The 24607-nt window shown below is 40.8% G+C and overlaps 1 protein-coding gene across 5 annotated transcripts in view; it reads right to left on the bottom strand.

The window, feature by feature from the left end:
- The window catches only part of LOC140196382 (ephrin type-A receptor 4), a 131627-nt gene that overhangs the window by 57518 nt on the left and 49502 nt on the right, over positions 1-24607 (bottom strand). For all 5 annotated transcript variants that reach the window (XM_072255493.1, XM_072255494.1, XM_072255495.1 and 2 more), the window contains exon 4: positions 12242-12397. In XM_072255493.1, coding sequence (XP_072111594.1) covers positions 12242-12397 — 156 coding nt within the window. The remainder of the gene's footprint in view (positions 1-12241; positions 12398-24607) is intronic.

Below are 24607 nucleotides of genomic sequence, written 5' to 3'. Positions count from 1 at the left end.
ATTCTGCTTTCTCAGAGAGAGGCAACCATTTCCTTTCTAAAATAGCTAGAATAATGTTCATTGCCTTATTATTAATTTGATATAGTTTCAAAATATGTAGCAAATAAATCCTCCCGTTAGTGTTCTTCCATTATTGGATGGTGTTAGATTAAGGAAAATAATCATATTTACATTTCCGAAGAAAAATAGTCAGATTCTTTACTAAGCCCGTGAAATAGTACAGTTGAATTCAAAACAACTTTGAAGCACCATAACCAAGTCTCATTAGAAACATGTCAGAATATAGGGAGTTAGGGAGGGAGTTGAGAAAAAGGACTACAAAGGTAATAATCTCGGGATTACTGCCTGTGCTACGCGACAGTGAGAGTAGGAATGCAATGAGGTGGAGGATAAATGCGTGGCTGAGAGATTGGAGCAGGGGGCAGGGATTCAAGTTTTTGGATCATTGGGACCTCTTTTGGCGCAGCTGAGACCTGTACAAAAAGGACGGGTTACACTTGAATCCTAGGGGGACCAATATCCTGGCGGGGAGATTTGCAAGGGCTACTGAGGTGACTTTAAACTAGAATGGTTGGGGGGAGGGAATCAAATTATAGATACTAGGAGAGAGGAGGTTAGTTCACAACAGGGGGATGGGAACAAGCGCAGAGAGACAGATGGGTGTAAAATGAGGGTAGAAGCAAAAAGTAGTAAGGTGAAAAGTAAAAGTGGCAGGCCGGCAAATCCAGGGCAAAAATCGAAAAGGGCCACTTTTCAACCTAATTGTATAAGGGCTGGGAGTGTTGTAAAAGCAAGCCTGAAGGCTTTGTGTGTCAATGCAAGGAGCATTCGTAACAAGGTGGATGAATTAAAAGTGCAGATTGTTATTAATGAATATGATACTGTTGGGATCACAGAGACATGGCTCCAGGGTGACCAAGGATGGGAGCTCAACATTCAGGGATATTCAATATTCAGGAGGGATAGACATGAAAGAAAAGGAAGTGGGGTAGCATTGCTGGTTAGAGAGGAGATTAACGCAATAGAAAGGAAGGACATTAGCCGGGAGGATGTGGAATCGATATGGGTAGAGCTGCGTAACACTAAGGGGCAGAAAATGCTGGTGGGAGTTGTGTACAGGCCACCTAACAGTAGTAGTGAGGTTGAGGATGGTATTAAACAGGAAATTAGAAATGCATGCAATAAAGGAACAGCAGTTATAATGGGTGACTTCAATCTACATATAGATTGGGTGAACCAAATTGGTAAGGGTGCTGAGGAAGAGGATTTCTTGGAATGTACGCGGGGATGGTTTTTTGAACGAACATGTCGAGGAACCAACAAGAGAGCAGGCCATTCTAGACTGGGTATTGAGCAATGAGGAAGGGTCAATTAGCAATCTTGTCGTGAGAGGCCCCTTGGGTAAGAGTGACCATAATATGGTGGAATTCTTCATTAAGATGGAGAGTGACATAGTTAATTCAGAAACAAAGGTTCTGAACTTAAAAATGGGTAACTTTGAAGGTATGAGACGTGAATTAGCTAAGATAGACTGGCAAATGATACTTAAAGAGTTGACGGTGGATATGCAATGGCAAGCATTTAAAGATCGCATGGATGAACTACAACAATTGTTCATCCCAGTTTGGCAAAAGAATAAATCAGGGAAGGTAGTGCACCCGTGGCTGACAAGGGAAATTAGGGATAGTATCAATTCCAAAGAAGAAGCATACAAATTAGCCAGAAAAAGCAGCTCACCTGAGGACTGGGAAAAATTCAGAATCCAGCAGAGGAGAACAAAGGGCTTAATTAGGAAAGGGAAAAAAGATTATGAGAGAAAACTGGCAGGGAACATAAAAACTGACTGTAAAAGCTTTTATAGATATGTGAAAAGAAAAAGATTGGTTAAGATAAATGTAGGTCCCCTACAGACAGAAACAGGTGAATTGATTATGGGGAACAAGGACATGGCAGACCAAATGAATTGATAGAGGGTCCAGTGAGATGGAGGAACTGAGGGAAAGACATGTTAGTAGGGAAGTGGTGTTAGGTAAATTGAAGGGATTAAACGCAGATGAATCCCCAGGGCCAGATGGTCTGCATCCCAGAGTGCTTAAGGAAGTAGCCCAAGAAATAGTGGATGCATTAGTGATAATTTTACAAAACTCTTTGAATTCTGGACTAGGTGGCTAATGTAACCCCACTTTTTAAAAAAGGAGGGAGAGAGAAACTGGGGAATTATAGACCGGTTAGCCTAACTTCGGTGGTGAGGAAAATGCTAGAGTCAGTTATCAAAGATGTGATAACAGCACATTTGGAAAGCGGTGAAATTATCGGACAAAGTCAGCATGGATTTGTGAAAGGAAAATCATGTCTGACGAATCTAATAGAATTTTCTGAGGATGTAACTAGTATAGTGGATAGGGGAGAACTAGTATATTTGGATTTTCAAAAGGCTTTTGACAAGGTCCCACACAAGAGATTAGTGTGCAAACTTAAAGCACACGGTATTGGGGGTAAGGTATTGATGTGGATAGAGAATTGGTTGGCAGGCAGGAAGCAAAGAGTGGGAATAAGCAGGACCTTTTCAGAATGGCAGGCAATGACTAGTGGGGTACTGCAAGGCTCAGTGCTGGGACCCCAGTTGTTTACAATATATATTAATGACTTAGATGAGGGAATTAAATGCAACATCTCCAAGTTTGCGGATGACACGAAGCTGGGTGGCAGTATTAGCTGTGAGGAGGATGCTGGGAGGATGCAGGGTGACTTGGATATGTTAGGTGAGTGGGCAAATTCATGGCAGATGCAATTTAATGTGGATAAATGTGAGGTTATCCACTTTAGTGGCAAAAACAGGAAAACAGATTATTATCTGAATGGTGGCCGATTAGGAAAAGGGAGATGCAACGAGACCTGGGTGTCATTATGCACCAGTCATTGAAAGTGGGCATGCAGGTACAGCAGGCAGTGAAAAAGGCAAATGGTATGCTGGCATTCATAGCAAGAGGATTCAAGTACAGGAGCAGGGAGGTACTACTGCAGTTGTACAAGGCCTTGGTGATACCACACCTGGAGTATTGTGTGCAGTTTTGGTCCCCTAATCTGAGGAAAGACATCCTTGCCATAGAGGGAGTACAAAGAAGGTTCACCAGATTGATTCCTGGGATGGCAGGACTTTCATATGATGAAAGACTGGATCAACTAGGCTTATACTCTCTGAAATTTTGAAGATTGAGGGGGGATCTTATTGAAACGTATAAAATCCTAAAGGGACAGGTTAGATGCAGGAAGATTGTTCCCGATATTGGGGAAGTCCAGAACGAGGGGTCACAGTTTGAGGATAAAGGGAAGCCTTTTAGGACCAAGATGAGGAAAAACTTCTTCACACAGAGAGTGGTGAATCTGTGGAATTCTCTGCCACAGGAAACAGTTGGGGCCAGTTCATTGGCTATATTTAAGAGGCAGTTAGATATGGACCTTGTGGCTTAAGGGATCGGGGGTATGGAGGGAAGGCTGGTACGGGGTTCTGAGTTGGATGATCAGCCATGATCATACTGAATGGCAGTGCAGGCTTGAAGGGCTGAATGGCCTACTCCTGCACCTATTTTCTATGTTTCTATGAATGGAACCATGCAGTTAGATTGAGCGCTTATTTGGAATGGATATACATACAGTGCAGCGATGAAGTAAAATTTAGAATCCTCATTAGCTTGATTTTCTAGGGCTATTTTTGCTCTTTTGAGAATAAAGTTAGTTAATCTCTCTTGGTGCATAATTACACTGCATCCCATTATTTAAATGCAAATTTCACATTGGTGGTAAAAGTTTACATGGAATGGGTAGGCAAGTGTAATCTCATTGAATGGCAGAGCTTGTTCGAAGTGTCAAGATTTAATTCCTGCCCATAGTTCATATGTTTACATGAAAACATGTCCTTTTAGGTAATATAATGTTTAATACCTTTTTAATGCAGAGTAATGTGTGCTGAAGCTGTGCAATTTGTTTGCTCAGAATCATAGTGCACTGGGAAAGATGGCATGAACATCAATTTCTCTAACTTCTGGTTATTTCTCTCCCTCCCGCTTCCCTCCCTCTTAACTTTATGATCTGCCTATCACCTCACCCTGGGCCCCTCCTCCTTCCCTTTCTCCCATGGGCCACTCTCCTCTCCTATCAGATTCCTTCTTCTTTAGCCCTTTACCTTTTCACCTATCAGCTCCAAACTTCTCACTTCACCCCCTCCCCACCCGGCTTCACCTACCACCTCGTACTCTTTGTCCTTCCCCCACCTTTTATTCTGGCTTGTTCCTCTTTCCTTTCCAGCCCTGGTGAAGGGCCTCAGCCCGAAACGTCCATAGAAGCTGCTTGTCCTACTGAATTCCTCCAGCATTCTGCATTAACCCTGTACTGCACATCAGTCAGAAAAGGCTCAGTGCCTCAAGGATCAAATAATCAGGAAGCAAGCTGAGGGATTGTAGACGCGTCAGTGAGATGTTTGGGTTCTACTTCTGGTAGTAGTGTTCAAGATGCAGGTCAGATGGGGTGGGAAGTTGATTTCTAGTTGTGGTGGTGTTGGAGTGGGGTCACAATCCAAGCCATTTTACTTTAGGATCCATTAAAGACCTCATCAAGAAGTAAATTTTAACTAAAAGGGCACCGAACTGCAGCCGTTTGCAAATATCAAGCAGGAAATTGTGTTGGCAGGTCCCCTTTAAATGTTGTTGAAATACATCTCAGAAGACCTTTTTGAGTGCCATGTGCACAAGTGAATTTCCCAGAAGGGTCGTTCAAAGATATACCACATGCTGTTGATCAACACCGCATGATCAGTATGTTTAGTGTTGCTTGTCCACTAAAATCCTATTGAGAATTTAAATATTATGTTATGATGTAGAATAGCTAGACCCCAGTTCCATATTCAGTGAGAGTAATGTGACTTTATTACTGGTATCAGATTTCATTGGGAAAGAAGGAAAAGTGATTAAAATGGAATGCTTTTATGAGGACACATTGCCTTCTTGCATTGGTGCTTTCGAACCTGAACACACAGCAAGACAAACAGAAAAAATCTCTTCTTGCAGCAGCAATGTGCTGGAGGAACTCAGCGGGTCGTGCTGCATCTGTGGGAGGAATGACATTGTTGACATTTTGGGTGGAATTCCTGCATTAGGTTTGAGGAGGGAGACAAAATGGCCAAATTAAAGCAGTGAAGGGGAGTGCAGTAAAAGGATTCCAAAACAACTGGTGGATTGAGAAGGGGTGTATGATAACACCATTAGATCATAAGACATAGGAGCAGATTTAGTCATTTGGCCCATCAAGTCTGCTCTGCCATTCCATCGTGGCTGATTTATTATCCCTCTCAACCCATTCTCCTGCCTTCCCTCCATAACCTGACTAATCACAACCTGACAAACTCTGCTTCAATTATACTCCATAACTTGGCTTTCACAGCTGTCTGTGGCAATGAATGCTACAGATTCACCACCCTCTGGTGAAAGAAATTCCTTCTAACCTCTGTTCTAAATGGACATCTCTCTATTCTGAGGCTGTGTCCTCTGGTCCTAGACTTACTCACTATAGGAAACATGCTCTCCACGTCCACTCTATCTAGGCCTTTCAATATTCAATAGTTTTCAATGAGATCTCCCCTCATCCTTCAAAATTCCAGTGAGTACAGGCCTGGAGCCATCAAACAATCCTCGTATGTTAACCCTTTCACTCCCGGAATTATTCTCATGAATCTCCTCTGGACACTCTCCAACGCCAGCACATATTTTCATAGAAAAGGGGTCCAAAATTTTTGATTGGTCAAGGCATGAAGTGATATGAAGAGAAGATGGGAGATTGGGACTGAGAGGAAAATTGGATCAGCCATGATGAAATGGGGGAACAGACGCAATGGCCAAATGGCCTAATTCTGCTCCTATATTTTAGTCTTAAAATTGCTCACAATACTCCATCAATCCCTGATAAAGCTTCCACATTAGATTCTTGCTCTTATATTCTGGTCCTCTCACAAATTAATGCTACCACTGCATTTGCAAGATGACAGGCAGCATATGCCAGGTAATGGGAGGTGAGCAGGAGTGGAACTGGAAGATAGTGACAAGTAAAAGGTAGATGGAGGCAGACAAGGAGAGAAAGGTAAAAGATAAATAAAAACAAATGGAGCTCAGTGGAGGAAAGGAGTGTGAAGATATGAGACAACTGCTAGGGAAAAGTACAAAGCACTTCTTCTTCATGTGCCTTGCGCGTTACATGCTTGGGTGATCATGGCTTTCCACATTGAACAATCTCATGCGGCGTCAGTGATATCTCACACACATAGTTCTGTTAGTTCTTTCACAGTGTCCATATATTTTCTTCTTTGCCTTCTTCTTCCGTGTTTCCCAGGCATACGGCCTTGTAATGTAAGGCATTCTATTTCTCCCTTTCTGATGACATGCCCCAGGAATTTAAGTTTCCTCTTATTTAATGTTCTCATTAAAGATCTTTTTGTATGGGCACATTGGAGTACTGTCTCATTAGTTACCCTATTTCTACATGGTATTTTCAGCATTCTCCTAAGAAACCACATTTCTGTTGCTTTGGAGTTCTGGTGTTATAGTCCATGTTTCAGAAGCATACAGTAAGATTGACCAGATGTAACATTTTAGTAGCCTAAGCCTTGTTGTCATAGAAATGAGTCTGTTGGTAAAAATGGGTTTCATTTTTTGGAAGTTGGTTTTGGCAATGACAATTCTTCTTTTTATTTCTACTTTACTTCTAGAATCTTGTGATATAAAGCTACTACGGTAATTAAAGCTGGTCTTTTGTTCAATCTCTTCGTTACTGATGTACAATTGGCAGTTGGGAGTATCCTGCTGTTTTGATATTACTATATATTTGTTTTTTTTACAGTTGATGGTTAGACCAAAATCTGCACTTGTTTATACTACTTTGTCTAGGAGGATTTGTAGGTCTTCTGCAGCACTTGCTATTAGGTTGGTATCGTCTGCATATCTTATATTGTTGATGTTAACACTTCCAATTTTTATCCCATCTAGGTCTTCTATTTCTCTGAGAATCATTTCACTATAGATACTAAACAATTCCAGTGAGGCAATGCATCCCTGTCTAACTCGTCTTTGAATTTTAGTCCAACTGTTTGTATTATCATCAATTTTTACCGTTGCCATTTGGCTCCAATATAAACTTGGAAGCAGTTGTTAGCACTACCAGTGCTAAATTCAGCTAATTACTGTAAGGAGGTGAAAATGATAATGACAGTTAGAACAAGATGCAGAATAGAGGGGGAGAGGTGGAGCCAATGTGTGAAGTGGGTGGATGAAAATGTAGAGGTGACCACATTGGGAGTACCAAATGCAATAGACAAGGTTGAAGGAGATGCATGTGAACCTTCGCCTCACCCAGAAGGACTGTTTAGTGCCCCCGATGTTTTTGAGGGAGGAAGCGAAAGGACAAGTGTTCATCTACAGTGAGGGCAAGGGAAATGCCAGGGCTTAAAAGAGGGATCGGATGTTGATGGATGAGCAGTCCAGGTAAGGTCAATCTGCCAGACCACAATGCCCTGGTCTGTGGGTTTCATGATTAGGTTGTGATTATTGCAAAATGAATGGAAGGCTGTTCATTTTGAGAGGTGAGGTTGGAGTGGATGAGGGGAAAGGAAAAGTTGAGATAGTTGTTGTCACGGCAGCAACTGGAGTCACTCCTTGCTGCCTCTCCCAACAACTTGGGTTTATGATCTCCAATGCACTATTTCATCAAATGCTTCATTCTCATTTTAAGTGGTCTAATGAATGTGTTGAGAAATCTAAACATAAATTTAACAAAAATACTTGTGTCATATAAATAGTACACAGTGGAACTAAAACCCCTCTGATTTATTTTGGATGAATAGGGATATTGTTTGAAATGTTATCTTCCAGGAATCAATCCAATTTTAATGTGGTATAATATGCTTTAAAGGAATGCTTTATTGGGCTCCAGATGGCTTAATGGGAAAAATTTGCATTTATATAGTGCCTTTCACAATCTTGAAATATCCCAAGGCCATCTGAAGCCAATTAGGTACTTTTGAAAATTAAGAACGGTGAAACAGTGCTGCCACTTTGAACAGTAAATACTGAGTCATTAGGTGCAAGATTAACCCTCTAGCTGGTAATGAACCCCAGATACTCTTGAGCCAGCTGCTTCCCACTGACTGAATGGGAAGATACTACAACTTGCTGTGCTAACTACAGCAGACAGACTGTATGAGTACCATACAGTAGTCCCAAACGGAAAATATATGATAATGATAGCATGTGACATGAGCATCCAGGTTCACCGAGGAAAACTGCTCAGGATACAGCAGATGTGGGACTTCTGGTTGGTGTGGAGGAAAAAATGATAACAGGTCTAGACTGCAATCATTTTGTGCAAATAAAGAGCTTCCCCCCCACCCCCAATTAAAACATTTCTTCCTATCTTTCGCCCATCCCAGTATTGGGGTTGACAGGTAGATTATTGAAGCTTGCTTTTGAGAGGAATTTTATGAATGGCTTCAGAACCTCATCACTTCTGGTTAACATTATAATTTCTTATGGACTTTGGTGAGCAATTCAATCACATGATACATCTTTGTCAATATCGAAACAGAAAGGCTTGTTTCTGTGAACATGAATGATAGAAGCAACAGAAGTACCTTACTTTAATTCAAAGGATTGCTGAGGTTCTATTTTGAGCAACGCACACAAAATGTGGGAAGAGCTCAGCAAGTCAGCCATCATCTATGGAGCAGAATAAAGAGTTGATGCTTCAGTTTAAGACCCTTTATCAGGACTGGAACGGAAGGAGGCAGAAGCCACAGTATGAAGGTTGTGGGGAGGGGGGGAGGGAATGGCGACAGGTAAGGAGGATGGGGAAAGGGGGATGAAGTAATAAGGTTTTTTTTTGTTGCTTTCCTGACAGATTCACAAATCACCCATGCTAACAGATTTCTTTCAACAGATATGGAAAGTGTTTAGTTTGCTGGAGGCCAGTTTACTCAAACACAGGTGCTTAAGTTACATTACCTGTTAGTACCAGTTTCTCTGGCATTCTGCATTGCTTATCATTCCACGAGACACAGATTTGCATTTAATGATCCAAGTTGGAAAGGAATAATAGATTCGTATCCAAACTTCAGAGACAAAAAAAATGTATGCATGGATTCTGGCTATGAGCAGAAGGAAATCATTTCATCTAACATTGCTAGTGTCACTGTTGTAGGAAGTGAACTACAGAAAGCACACTATGTAACCAAGGGAAAGGTCACAGATGGTGAAAAGTTGAATACAAAGTAACCTGATGTTGGAATATACTTTAAAAAGCTTACATTACCAAAATAACCATATTTAAAGAACCAGTTTGTCTTTAAGAACAATAGAAACTAATGGCACACAAGGACACTATTCAATGCATTAAGTCCATGCCAGCCAAAAATGTGCAATTTATATTAATCCCATGTATCAGCTTTGGTTTATACAAACGTTTTTAGTTTCGTATGTTATTATTCTTCATATATCCCTCCAGCTACTTTTTAAATGCAATGCAGATTCCTGCCTTCGACATCCTTTTGGGAAGTGAGTACAAACTCCTAATCTGGGAGGGAAAAAGAAGTCAAAAACTTCTTCTTTTGGGAGAAAAAACCTTGTCTGCCCTCTAATCCCTCTACAAATTAATTTAAATCTATGCTTCCTGACTATTGAGGTCTTACTAAGGGAAATAAGTCCTTCCTGTTCACCCTGTCTAGGCCATGATAATTTTGTACACCCCAATGAAATGTTTTCTAAATATTACCATCTCGGGTTAGCAACTTAATACAAATTTATCCGATGGGTTCATACCAAGTTAATGTATTGGAGAATGTTTATCAGACTGACACTTCCTTTTTTGTCAAATAAATTCATGTTTGAATTTAATTACTGCGCAAACTATGTTTATATTAGATCTTCTTTCTGTCTAGTGAGACAAAAAAGCAGTGTGAATTCCAGACTAGAGTTTAGTTTAACATCCTGACTATTTTGGAGAATTATATGGTTTTAGTTTCAACTTTATTTGTGATCATACTGGCTTATTTTAGAAACCTGTCCCTCTGATTCAGCAGGTCTAGTGGCAATGAATTAACCTTCAGACACTTTATTTCCACACCCTGATTTAAAATTTCCAAGTCTGTAACGTTTAAGCATTTTCTCTCACTCACTGGTATCCTTTGATCCTCCAGAAGCTTCAACATACATTATAGGCACAGGAAATTCAATCAATTATATCCTTCAACAAAGGCTGGTTTATTGCTGCTTTCTTAGAAGGAGACATTTGGCCTATCGAGTCAATGCCAACTGCCACAGCAATCCAATCAATTTCATTCTCCACTTACTGCCACATTGACAACAACCCAGATCGACTCGCTTGCCCATTAACTCCTCCCCAGTTCTCCTACTAACCACCTCATAGAGGCTATTAATCTACCACACACCTTTGGGATTTGTGAGGAAAGCAGAGCACACAGAGGGAACACAATCAACCTAGGAGGGAATAGTTTCCTGTTGATGACTTCGTTTGCAAGCTACCTTGGAATCACTATTAAGTGTTTTGTGGCTCAGGTACCTCTGACTGACCTCTTGGGCACACTGAGTACTTTTATTTCTTTTATGTGCCATTACGTTTGCACTTTTTATACTTTTGTTTAATATTTTATTGTTGCAGTTTTTGGCATTTATAGTTGTGTTATTAAATGTTGTAATAAATGTTAAATATTAATCTTTTTTCTGATTTTATCTTCAAATCTTATCAAGACGTTGACATGAGCAGCCATATTCTTGCTGCTAAACTTGACGTTGAGGATCCAGCTCCTGTCAACCTGATCAATAGAACAGTCAAGCCAGCCCAGGAAACTTCACTGCAGAAAATATTCAGGGTTCTAGAGTCTCTATCCTGGGAACTTCAATGTTCACACATCTCCTGGAAACATGGCACAGGTCTGATTCATTGCCCAATTTATTCCATCCTAGTCTAGCCAACACCAAGTTGCTCTTCACAGGCTAGGTATTCGATCTCAAAATCAGTTCACACGGAGAAAACTTAAACTCCATACAGATACTACCAATGGTCAGAATCGAACCCAGGTCAGGGAGCTTTAAGGCAGCACCTGCCATCTGCCTGCCATTCCTTTGCTCCACTACACAAGTTATAACATGTTCATTGTAGTTGTACAAGACAGTGGTGAGGCTGAAGCTGGCCTTTTTTGTACAGTTGTGGTTACCCTATTATAGGAAAGACATTATTATTAAGCTGGAAAAAGTGCAAAGAACATCCAAGAGAATGTTGCCTTAGGGACTTGAGCTATAGGGAGAGATTGGGAGAGATTATTCCTTGCAACATAGGAGACCACATCGAGGTGTATAAAATCTTGAGAGACACAGACAGCATGAATGTGTACAGTCTTTTCTCCCCCCGGGGAAAAGGAACCAAGAAATTGACAACATAGGTTTCAGTTGAGAGGAGAAAAGATTTAAAAGGGACCCGAGGGGCAACTTCTTCACATAGAGGGTGGATTGTACATGGAGCGACCTGCCACAGGAAGTGGTTGGCACAGGTACAATAACAACATTGAACAGGAACATGGATAGGAAATGATCAGAGGGATATGGGCAAAAGGCAAGCAAATGGAACAACCTTTGATGGGCTTGGTCAACGTGGGTAAATTTGCCAAAGGGCCTGTTTCCATGCTGCATTACTCTATAAACAGGCGAGTTCTACTTTAGCCATGAATGCGGCATAACTAAAGTACGAATAAATCCCAGTAAAAATGATTTTGAAAAACCACAAAAGCCTGAGAAATAGTTAACTTCTATGGTGGCCCTGAACTCTGAAACTCCTATGTTTTGACAGTTCTGTCACACTTTAAAAAATCTTCTTGTAAACCCTTCTATGACCATGTGATCTCTGTCAGCTTCAGTGGTTCTTTATTCTATAACTAATCAGGGGTTTTCTCATTACGTTATCAGACGATAGAGTGCTGATGTACAAACACACTACTTTTACTGTAAAATTGTGTTAAGTATATTGGCATTCATTTTGTTTTCCTAGTGATGACAATCTTGTCAGATTTAAATTTCATCAATATTAGCTCGGTACTGCCCCAAATCGCTTTGTTCTGGGCAGAAAAGGTGATCAACAATCATTTCAGAATACAAACTCTTTGGGCAAATTGCAAATCAAACATGAAACTTACTTGTACAAGGCATGGATAAGGGATCATTTTCAGCTCTGAAGTAGCCCCTTTCACAGATGCAGGAGGTAGAAGCTTCATGAGTGGAATAGCTGTGTGGTGGACACTTTGTGCAGCCTGGATCTGTTGACAAGGCCTTGTAATATCCAATTTTACAAGCTGGAAGAAAGAGTGGAAGTTTTATTGCATTATTTATACAACTTTACGTGAACACTCCAGTGACATTTTTGAAGTTCTCACACTAGGATAACACTTGATTTTTAATAGAAGAGAAATGGAGTGTTAGTGTAAATAACCAGAGGGGTGAAGAGAAGGAATGCAAAACATTTACATGCCATTAGTTTTTGTGTCTCAGATTTAATAGTTCTGCTGCTCTGAATGCCATCAGTTTTTTTGTAGCTAAGCAATATTTCTTTTGAACCTTGGCAGAGATCTGAATATGTGAAAAATGAGAGTTAAAACACACGTCACCCTGACATTATAAACTCATTCTTTATGGTTGCTTATCCTCAGTGATGGATAAAAAATTATCAAGGGTTTTAATTGATAGGATAAACTTGTTCTGATGGTACATATATAGATTAACCAAAACTATCAATCCACCTAAACCCAGTTTCAAATCCCTTACTGAGGTGTCTAAGATTTATGGGGCCAGCATTATCGTACAAGGTTGTAAGATGCTTTTGACTGTAGGTTAGCTGGCAAATTCAGGATTTGCTGACACAAAATCATGAACCACAGCAGAGGATAATGTATAAGGGTCAAAGCTTCCCCTCAACATCAGACACAATCTCTAAAGCAAATATTATATCTCAAGTGCATGAAGAAAAGTGTCAGAGTAAACAAATGGAAAGTGTGAAACACATTCTCCTATTAGCATTCACCATTTCAAGCCCTAATTTCAACAGCTGTATTGCATTCCTATAGTCACATTTGCTCATGCATTCCTCATCACTCATTTGGTTGGTTCTCAAGAAAATAATGCAGACATGTAATTTGATACAATGAAATCTCCCATGTAACCTCTTTACTAATTGAATCCTACTGCCAAACTATTTTGACTAGACAAACTTCAGATGAACTTTAATAATTTCCTCCCATAGCCAAACTTAAACCAAAATTAAAAGGAATGTTTTTATTCACCAATGCCTTCAAATTCTGACTGAAGCATTTCTTATATCATTAGAAAAGAGTGACCAGACTGCAAATGCTGGGAACTGAAATAGAAAATGCTGGAAAGCACAACAGATCAGTAAGCATCTGTGAACCGTGAGTGTTGAGGGTCTATTGGTTCCTCAGAGCTGTTCACAGGTTGCAATGTAATCTTTGTATTTTCAATTTTAAGTACCAAGAAAGCTCCGAAACAAAGAAAAAAATTAAACTTCAAACTAGTACATTTATTCAGCAATACTTCTTTCACTTCCATTTCAAGTCAAAGGAGAAAATCCACACAGTTTGTCTTACTGCCAGCATCTAATAAAATCAGGGAAGAGACCAGTCAAATTGCAAGGCATCGAAATATTCCATAAACTGGGCAGTACTGGAAATAAAACATATTCTGACTTCCATGGGGCAATAGAAGTGGGGAAAATTTGGGAGGCACTTTATTCAAATCATTAAAATTGCATGAAGAACTGCTGTAATATCTGTAAGCAGATGGGCTACATGATTATGAAAGCTGTAGGAGAAAAATTTGACCAGATATTTACACCTGCTCTCTGTTTTAGAAAATTATCAAAATTAGGTGATAATTTGAGACAAAAGCATTGAGAATAATTTGCCATGCAACATCACAACCCACCCAGAATCAACTTCCTCAGTAGAATATGACCTTTAAACAAGGACTTTTTTGCGCAGCTGAGCTCTACACCAAATATGGCAGTTGCCATCCCCCCAAAACGTTTGAACAAACTTACACTCTGTGGCCACTTTACCCACACACTTGCTCGCAAATGATAAGTATCCTATTAACCAAACATATGGCTGCAATTCAATGCATGAAAGAATGCAAACATGGCTAAGAGGTTCAATTGCTGTTCAGACCAAACATCAGAAACAGGGAGGAAATGTGATCTAACTGACTGAATGTGGAATGATTGTTGATGCTAGATGGGGTGGTTTGAGTATCTCAGAAACCGCTGAGTTCCTGGAATTTTCACCCAGATCTCTAGAGTTTACAGAGAATGTTGCAGAAGACAAAATAGCATCCAATGAGCAGCAGCTTTGGGGCAAAACACCTTGATAATGAGAGGGGTCAGAGGAGAATGACCAGAATGGTTCAAGCCGACAGGAAAGCGACAATAACTCAAATAACCTTGTGTTACAACAGTGGTGTGCAGAGGAGCACCTCTGAACACACAGCACATCGAACCTTGAGGGGGATGGGCTACAGCAGCAGAAGACAACAAACATACAGAAATACACTAATGTCTACTATTAGTTATCTACTGTACCTAATAAAGTGGCCACTAGAGATGGAATCTGAGCCAGTCTGATAGCTCTGATAAGTTCAATGTGTAAAATCTCCAGGAAAAAGTAGAATTAATAAAATTTAGGCATACACTTTAACACAGAATAACAACAGCAAACTTGTACTCATGACATAAGTATGATGATGTCACCATGTTACTTCCTTTCGTGCTCCATTTGCAAATTTAATGTAAGAGTATAAGGGATAGAAGCTGAAGGAATAGACTATGATCTGCTACCTAAATGCTGACCTTTTACCTCAGTGCCACTTTTCTGCACTAACACCATTTCTCTTGATTTTCTTGAATAATCTTTTGGATATTTATTCATCTCTGCCTTGACATGTACTTAGAGACTGAACCTCCTCAGATTGCTTGAGAAGAGAATTCAAAAGATTTGTTAACCTCCAGGTAAAGAAATTTCTTTTTATTTTAATCCTGAATGACTAACCTCATATATTAAGACTGTGACCCCAGGTTATAGACATCCCAAATAAGGGAACAATCAATAATCCCTTGTTAAATCAGGTAAGGAATGTATTTGTTTCCGTGAGATTAACTTTCAGTCTGCTGCATTTGAGTTTAAAGTTCAAATTAAATTTATTATCAAAATATGTATTCATTACCATTTACTACTTTGCAGTTCATTTTCTTGTAGGAATAAATATCAAACCCCAGACTTTGTTATCACAGTTCATCCTCTTCATTTTACATTTGACTTCTAAAAATTACATTTCCTGGACAATTTGGTCACATTACTCTATATGAACTCATGAATACTTCACTTTTTAAATATATAATTATTTCCATTATTTGCATGACTTTAATCTAGTCAATATACATATACTGTAAATTGATTTACTTATTTATTTTTTTATTATTTTTTTCTTCTTCTTCTTCTATATTATGAATTGCATTGTACTGCTGCTTCTAAGTTAACAAATTTCACGACGCATGTCGGTGATAATAACCCTGATTCAAATATAGCTTTTATGTCATAGGATTTATTTCTGTGTGTACCATTAGTTCATCCATCTTGTTATTAATAATCTTTTGCTTGGATAAAGAGGTTTCACTCTTGTCAATTGTATAGTCAACTGTACTTCAAAGGCTCAAAGGGAAGCCATGAAACCAAGAAAGAAAAGAAAGGCAGCAGGGTCATAGCCCCCAAAATCCCCTCTCCCTGCACAAAAAATGAACAAAAACGGAGCAGGCACATCAACTCCCAAATCCCTCCTCCTCCCACACAAAAAATGAACAAAATGGAATGAGCACGTTGACCCCAAAATCCCTCTCACCACATAATACAAACACGAAAGATTGAGGAAAAAACAGATAAAAAAAACTGTAAGATTGAACAAAATAGTCTATTGTCCAAGTCCACATTCAAAATGCAGAAAACCTGGGCAACACTCTCCAGGCTCAGTGGTAGATCTTTCCCTCTCCATAGCAGATCCATCAAAAGACAAGCAGCCAGCACTCTTGAACATATAGTATACTTTCCCATATATACGCACTGTTCCTTCATTGCAGATTCTGTTCATTATTATTCACTTTGCTCCCATGCACTATTACTCTGTCCTTTAACTTTCTAACATTTGTTCTATCATAACTCACTCTCCTTTAAAGCAAAAGGCTCAATCCAAAAAAAAACTATAACATAAACTACAACTAATTGCAACATAGTCGGGGAACTATACTCCCTTAGAAAGACTGTCCAGGGGTTAAACTGTAAGAGACAAGGTTAATTTGTTATCTACTACATTTAACAGCTCTTCATTTTGTGCAAGAACTATAAGTGGGTCTCCTGAGCATGATGTGGCCGTTCAACCCATATTTTTAACTGTTTTAATTGTATATTAATTTAGTTTTGTTTTTTTATTAGTTGACAATTACAATTGATAAACCTACTGATGAAGATTGTTGCAAGCATTAAGTAAGCATTGCTCTCATCATTATGTAACCACTACCTGACCTAGTCAGCAAACACCATTTCACTATTCAGCTGCATTGAACACAGTACTAAGTCATGAAGGCCACAATGCTGTTCAAACTGCCTCTTTGTTATATGCTGTTAACTTATGTCATTCTTGGGATATAATGAGGAAATAAGTAGCACAGCTTTGTAAACATTGAGTTGTCTCTCTCTCTCAGTCATTTCACATATAATGGGGAAATCTTAAAAGCTTTAGGATAGGAGAGAATCAGGAAGAATCAATGTAGCAAAAAGAATTTACAAACTAAATTTCTTCTCCCATTATGACAGATTATTTCTGAAATTCTAGCTGAGCTTTCACAGAAGCATAGAAGACCTACAGCCCTTTCAGCCCTGGGAAAAAGCCTCTGACTATCCACACGATCAATGCCTCTCATCATCTTATACACCCCTATCAGGTCACCTCTCATCCTCCGTCACCCCAAGGAAAAAAGGCCGAGTTCACTCAGCCTATTCTCATAAGGCATGCTCTCCAATTTACAAGGCAACATCCTTGTAAATCTCCTCTGCACCCTTTCTATAGTTTCCACATCTTTCCCGTAGTGGGGTGACCCGAACTGTTTCAATACAATACTGTGGAAGTAGCTAAGACCAAGGGACATACTAGCCTCGAAATTCCAGTGCACTCATCAGAGAATCATTGAATTAGACCCTAATTGGACTTGGGTACCCTTTGGGTAGAACATTTCTGGGTAGCACAGATGGAGTGTGGTGAGTGTTGGAACTGGGAGTGGGAAGGACAGAAAAACATTTGTGGGGGCATTGGAATGAAGCTTTGTGATCTGCCAGGAGGTATCACAGGTGAGACTATGCTTGGTGTGGTGGAGATGGAGGGGATTGAATGCTAAGGTTGATAGTTTGCTGGGGGCACAGTATCAATGGGCTGGCATTCAGCGGATTGCGTAAAGGTTTGGAAAGGGGGAAATTGTGACGAGCAACAAGTTGGAGGGGGTGGCAATCTGGAGGTTTGAATGTGTTATTCTAGTGATGAGGAAGAATTGCCCAATAAAGCAGGTAAGTACTGTGGAACTTGGTCCAATGCTAGGAAACTCATGTGGCCTTTAGTGAATCCAAGCAATAATACAAAGCCTACGTCCTCCATGCATCTGTATAAGTAGTATGCAAGACAAGCTTTTCACTGTATCTTGGTACATGTGACAACAATCATATGGGTGCTATGGTAGCATAGCGGTTAGCACCACGCTATTACAACTCGGGGTGTTCTGGAGTTTGGAGTTCAATTCCAGCGACTACAGCAATCCCTTAAAGGCGTCTCCGTACATCTGCCCTGTGGAACGTGTGGATTTTCCCCAAGGTCCTCTGGTTTCCTCCACAGTCCAAAGATGTACTGGTTGGTAGGTTTATTGGTCATTGTAAGTTGTCCCATGATCAGGTTAGGGTCAGTCGGGTTTGTCAGGGTTTGTTGGGGCAGCGCGGTGAGAAGGGTCAGGAGGGCCTACTCCGCAATGTACTGCAAAGTAAAAAATAATAAGTAAGCAGGTTACTACCAGATAATCATTTTTTTTTTCAGAAGAAGGAAAAACAGGAAAGATTAAACGTGAAGATATATCTCAGTAGGCACTCTTTGTGTTTAATGTGCAAATTGTTGGAAACAAATCATAAAAGTATGCGCATGCTGCATATATAGAAGCTGGCCATCAGTGCAAATGTCTGTTGTAGCCTCTCATTTAAAATTCAAAGTTCAAAGTAAATTCATTATCTAAGTATATATATGTCACCATACACAACCTGAGATTTATTTTCTCGTGGGCATACTCAATACATCCATAATAGAATCAGTGAAAGGCTGCACCAACTTGGAGATACGACCTGTGTGCAAAACAAATAAACTGTCCAAATACAGGTTTCCCCCGCCATCCGAAGGTAGAGCGTTCCTATGAAACGGTTCGTAAGCCGAAATGTCGTAAAACAAGAAGCAATTACCATTTATTTATATGGGAAAAATTTGTGAGCGTTCGCAGACCCAAAAATAACCTACCAATTCATGCCAAATAACACATAAAACCTAAAATAACAGTAACATATAGTAAAAGCAGGAATGATATGATGAAAACACAGCCTATATAAAGTAGAAATGCTTTTCCACAATAAGTGCCTGCACTGTTCTCCGTAGCGAAAATCTCACGCAAGCGCTCTCGGCAAAAACACGGCGCAAGCGCTCACCAGTAACCTTTAAGCTACGAAGTTGCCAAATCATACCAAATAACATGTAAAAATACACAGCCGATATAAAGTAGAAATAATGTATGTACAGTGTAGTATCACTTACTGGAATTGGGTAAGTGCCGAGCACACTGATGATGGTGTGTTAGGCTGAGTCGTCGGAGGTTGGGGTGGTGCAGTGGCCCCCACCCTCTGGGTCGCCGACACGATACCAATCCGCAAAGCATGCAGGGGTACAGCGGTAGCCGGGACACACCCAGCAAGTCTTTAAGAAAAAAGCTGAAACAAACAAACTAATTAATTAGATGCCGCCCGGCACGTAAATGTCGGCCCAGATTAGAGGCGACGCAATCGGCAATCGTCTCTGATCTGGGCCGACATTTATGTGCCAGGCAGCACCTAATTAATTAGCTTCTCTAGGAAGAGGTACAGTCGACGTTTCAGGCCGAGATCCTTCGTCAGGACTAACTGAAGGAAGAGTTAGTAAGAGATTTGAAAGTGGGAGGGGGAGGGGGAGATCCAAAATGATAGGAGAAGACAGGAGGGGGAGGGATGGAGCCAAGAGCTGGACAGGTGATTGGCAAAGGGGATATGAGAGGATCATGGGACAGGAGGCCCAGGGAGAAAGACAACTGGGGGGGGGGGGGGACCCAGAGGATGGGCAAGGAGTATAGTCAGAGGGACAGAGGGAGAAAAAGGAGAGTGAGAGAAAGAATGTGTGTATAAAAATAAATAACGGATGGGATACCAGGGGGAGGTGGGGCACTAGCAGAAGTTAGAGAAGTCAATGTTCATGCCATCAGGTTGGAGGCTACCCAGACGGAATATAAGGTGTTGTTCCACCAACCTGAGTGTGGCTTCATCTTTACAGTAGAGGAGGCCGTAGATAGACATGTCAGAATGGGAATGGGATGAGGAATTAAAATGTGTGGCCACCGGGAGATCCTGCTTTCTCTGGCGGACAGAGCGTAGGTGTTCAGCAAAACGGTCTCCCAGTCTGATATACTGCGTCCGGTGCTCCTGATGTGGCCTTCTATATATTGGCGAGACCCGACGCAGACTGGGAGATCGTTTTGCTGAACACCTACGCTCTGTCCGCCAGAGAAAGCAGGGTCTCCCAGAGGCTACACATTTTAATTCCACATCCCATTCCCATTCTCGGCCTCCTCTACTGTAAAGATGAAGCCTCCAACCTGATGGCATGAACATTGACTAACTTCCGCTAATGCCCCACCTCCCCCTCGTACCCCATCCGTTATTTATTTTTATACACACATTCTTTCTCTCACTCTTCTTTTTCTCCCTCTGTCCCTCTGACTATAACCCTTGCCCATCCTCTGGGTTCCCCCCCCACCTTTTCCTTCTCCCTGGGCCTCCTGTCCCATGATCCTCTCATATCCCCTTTGCCAATCACCTGTCCAGCTCTTGGCTCCATCCCTCCCCCTCCTGTCTTCTCCTATCATTTTGGATCTCTGCCTCCCCCTCCCACTTTCAAATCTCTTACTAACTCTTCCTTCAGTTAGTCCTGACGAAGGGTCTCGGCCTGAAACGTCGATTGTACCTCTTCCTAGAGATGCTGCCTGGCCTGCTGCGTTCACCAGCAACTTTGATGTGTGTTGCTTGAATTTCCAGCATCTGCAGAATTCCTCTTGTTTGCGTAATTAATTAGCTTGTTTATTTCGGCTTTTTTCTTAAAGACGTGCTGCGTGCCTCCCGGCTACCGCTGCATTCTCCGCGAATCGGTATCTGTCCGCGGCCCGGAGGTTGGGACTACTGGGGTGGTGGGACACCGGGTGTCATCTCGTCCTCTGCTTCCATGAAGGTAGGCAGGTCATCTTCTTCTATGTCTGCCTGCCTCGATGTCGAAGGTTGAGGTTCGTCACCTGCTGTGGCTGATGTGGAAAGCTTGCTTGACTGCTGAGCCTCACATATTTTTCTATCATGCACTTCTTCGTAAGCACTCAAACCATCCAGCAAATATGCCCTAAACTGACATACTCTTTGAAAATTAAAGTCGTACTTTATCATTGCAGCGAAAATCTCATGTAGTTGCCTGACGTTCAGTTCCTGGACGACTTCACTTTAGGTCCGTTCGCTACAGCATTCGGTTTTGATTGTTATCCTTTCCTCTTCCAATTGCATCAGCTCTTCATTTATCAGTTCTTGGTCATGGGATGCCAAAAACCTCTTCAACATTATCTTCGTCAGCTTCCACAAGTCAAACTCACTTTGTCCTTACTTCATTCACCATGATCGAAATGCTTAATTATGTCTAGTTTTACGCTAAGTGTAACACCCTTACGAGCTCTTTCAGGCTTTTCCGATACCTTAGAACTCATCTTGCTAACGGCTGCTCACAGGCACGTGTCCGAATCCGGGGGAGAGCGGCTGCTTGGGACTGATCAGACCCCAACTTATGTCCAGATAGCTAGCTACTTATGACTCCATGGCTCCCCTCTTTTGAGCCACAGCCATCTTGAGGCCCTCTCTGCCACATTGGTGGTACTGCGGATGGCTCTCCTCTTCCTCTCTCCCTCGATGCCCAAAATGCTGAAGGCTCTAACTAAAGAACGGGCTATGAATCCCCTACAACCAACCTCCACTGGGAGACACCTCGCTGTCCATCCAGCCTGCTGACAGTTGCTGACCAGTCCTGCGTACTTGGAGAGCTTCCTTTCAAAGGCCTCTTCCAAGCTATCTTCCCTTGAGAGAGCCAATGAGATGGCATCTGCTCTGGTAAGCAAAGTGGAGTGGATCTAAGTTGCTTCTCAGGCAGGTGTTGATGTGTTTCATCACCAGTATCTCAAAACACTTCATCACAGCTCATCAAAGCACTCATCAGGTTAAGTTAAGAAGCAGGAATATCTTTTATTACTTAAACAGATCCCCCTGCCTTGGCACCTTTGCAAAACAAAAACTAACAGATATTCAAGTGGTAACTGCATTATGAAATACTACCCATTAGCAACTGCTGTGCTTTAATATATCACTCTCCTGGATCTCACATATGTGACAGGAGAATCTTTTACATGTCTCCTGGAACAATGAAAATTGTGATAAGCAAAGGAAGTATAGATACATATCTTAAAGAGCTGACTGAACTGTTTGGGATTACCTCTGATCTTTTAAGCTTTAGTGATCTTTAAAAAGCCAATTAACTCCCAAATTCAGAAAGCAGCTGCAATCGACCCAAGTGGCATAGCTGGATTATTAAAATAAGAGTAATTATTATTCAATGATTCAGTTGGCACTGCTATCAGTCTCTGGCCATAAATCCTTTAAAAACTTGTGGGATTCATCACTGGAGTGCAGCAAATACAACTTTTAAATTAGATTCACACATGTGCACAGATACATTAACAGAACAGAACTGATGTTGAAGGTACACACACAAAGTACTGGAGGCACTCAGCAGGTCAGGCAGCACCTATGCAAAGGAATAAACACTCAATCTTTCGGGCTGAGACCCTTCATCAGAACTGGGAAGAAAGGGAAAAGAAGCCAGAATAAGAAAGTGGACGGGAGGGGAAGGAATACAAGATGGCTGGTAATAGGTGAAAACAATTTGGGGGGGGGGTAATGTAGGAGGGTGGGTAGGGTGAATGAGATAAGAAGCTGGGAGGTGATAGGTGGAAGGGCTGAAGAAGAATGAATCTGATAGGAGAAAACAGCAGACTACAGGAGAAAGGGAAGGAGGAGGGACAGCAGAAGGGGCTAGGGGTGATGGGCAGATGATGAGAAGAAATGGGAGAGGGGAGCCAGTATGGGGAATGGAAAAGGAGAGAAATTTCCATGCCATCTGGTTGGAGACTACCCAGATGAAACATAAGGTGTTGCTCCTCCAACCTGAGTGGGGTCTCCTTGTGGCAGTAGGACAAGGCCATGGACCAACATGGTAACAGAAAGTCAAATTGAAATGGGTGGCCACCAGGAAATCCTGCCCTTTGTGCTGGTTGGAGCTCAGTAGCTCAATGCATGACCTCCGCTACTGCCATAATGAGATCTCACTCAGGTTGGAGGAGCAACACCTCATACTCAGTTATAAAGCCTCCAACGTAATGCCCTGAACATCAATTTCTTTAACTTCTGGAAGTATCTCCCCTTTCCCTCTTCTCTTATTTTCCATTCCCCATTCTGGTACCCATTTTACCACTTTTCTTCTCCTCACCTGTCAATCGCCCTCCTCTGGTGCCCCACCCCTTTCACTCTCTTCCATGGTCCATTGTCAGCTTTTCACTTCACCCCTCACTCCCATCCAGCCTCCTTCCCCCTTATCTGGTTTCACTTATCACCTGCCAGCTTGTATATCAGATATATCCTCTCCCTCCCCACCCCTACCTTCTTATTCTGGCCCCCTCCCCCTTCTTTTCCAAACCTGATGTTGAGTCTTGGCCTGAAACAGTGACTGTTTATTCCTCTCCAAAGATGCTGTCGATCCTGCTGAGTTGCTCCAGCATCTGCAGAATCTCTTGTGTTTATAATGTTGAACTATGCCATTTTTAAATTTGAAAGGGTAAATGGCAAAAGGCTTAAGGAATAGTAAATAAGGCACTCTCTTTCTGAATATTGTTGGAATCAGTGTATTTCAACAGGAAGGTTAAATATGTTTTCATCCTCTATCCTCACAAAAAAATTAAACACCAGAATAGTATTAGTTACTCACTGTGACTCTGCATTAAAATACACAGTGTTTGATACTTGCATAATAGATTTTTGGGCATTTGATAACTTTTTGAATGAAGTGAGCAACAATAAATTAACATCCAACAAACAGTGGGAAACATTTAATTTAGGCCTTAAATCAAAATGCTCACTTTATTTGCAATAAAACCATACTGTTTATATTTTCTGTTATAAGTTGCTATTAATCATGGTGGGATTGATAAATCAGCTCTGTAACCATCCAGCACAGATTTATTAACAAGAATGATTTTAAGTATGTTTAGATAGCAAAGTATGCAGGCAGAGAGCAACTGCATCCAAATTAGGAAGGTTTTGTGCATGTAAATTCTTAAGCAGAATCACTTAAAGAATGCTGCATCGAAAAAAAATCCACCCCCAGAAAATCAGGTGGAACTCAACTAACAAAAGCTCTTAAAATAATTTTTAGCAAACTCAATCATCTTAAAATTCCTTGTGTTGTGACTAATCTAAACAAGAATCATCAGCAGTTGTGTTAAATATAGGACAATGTCTGTCTCTGCAGAATCAAGCACTGGGATTGTTTTTTTTATTGGTATTCTCATTCTTAACTGGATTTGTAATCTCATTTTCAGCTCAAAAACACAAAACTGTAGCTGGTGTGCACAGTATTGAAAGAAGGAATTTCATGTAATTCTGAACAGCTGCAATTCTGAAATGATTATATACCATATAGTAACTTGAGACTAATTTTTCATTAAACATAAATTCAATGCAATGTTGCTTGCAATTTTATTCATTATAATTAACTTACATTAAGTTAGTCATCCTTAAGATCCTTTTCTGTAAAATGCTGAGTGTAATCAAATTAAGCTGAAGATGTGTTGTGGGAAAGCTGAACATAAGATGACAATATTAAGCTTCAATAAATGCTTCATTCATTTACAAACCAAATGGAAGATTTTTTAAATTAGTGGACATTTAAAGTTTTAAGGTGAAAAATTACCTGGAGTTTCTGTGAATGAAATTTATAACTATTAGTTGAGGGATATCTGTATTGAGGAACTTTGTTCAACAAAA

Source organism: Mobula birostris, chromosome 4, assembly GCF_030028105.1.
Source record: "Mobula birostris isolate sMobBir1 chromosome 4, sMobBir1.hap1, whole genome shotgun sequence".
NCBI lineage: Eukaryota > Metazoa > Chordata > Chondrichthyes > Myliobatiformes > Myliobatidae > Mobula > Mobula birostris.
Note: the sequence above shows the minus strand (reverse complement) of the source record. Positions and strands in the feature narration are given on the sequence as shown.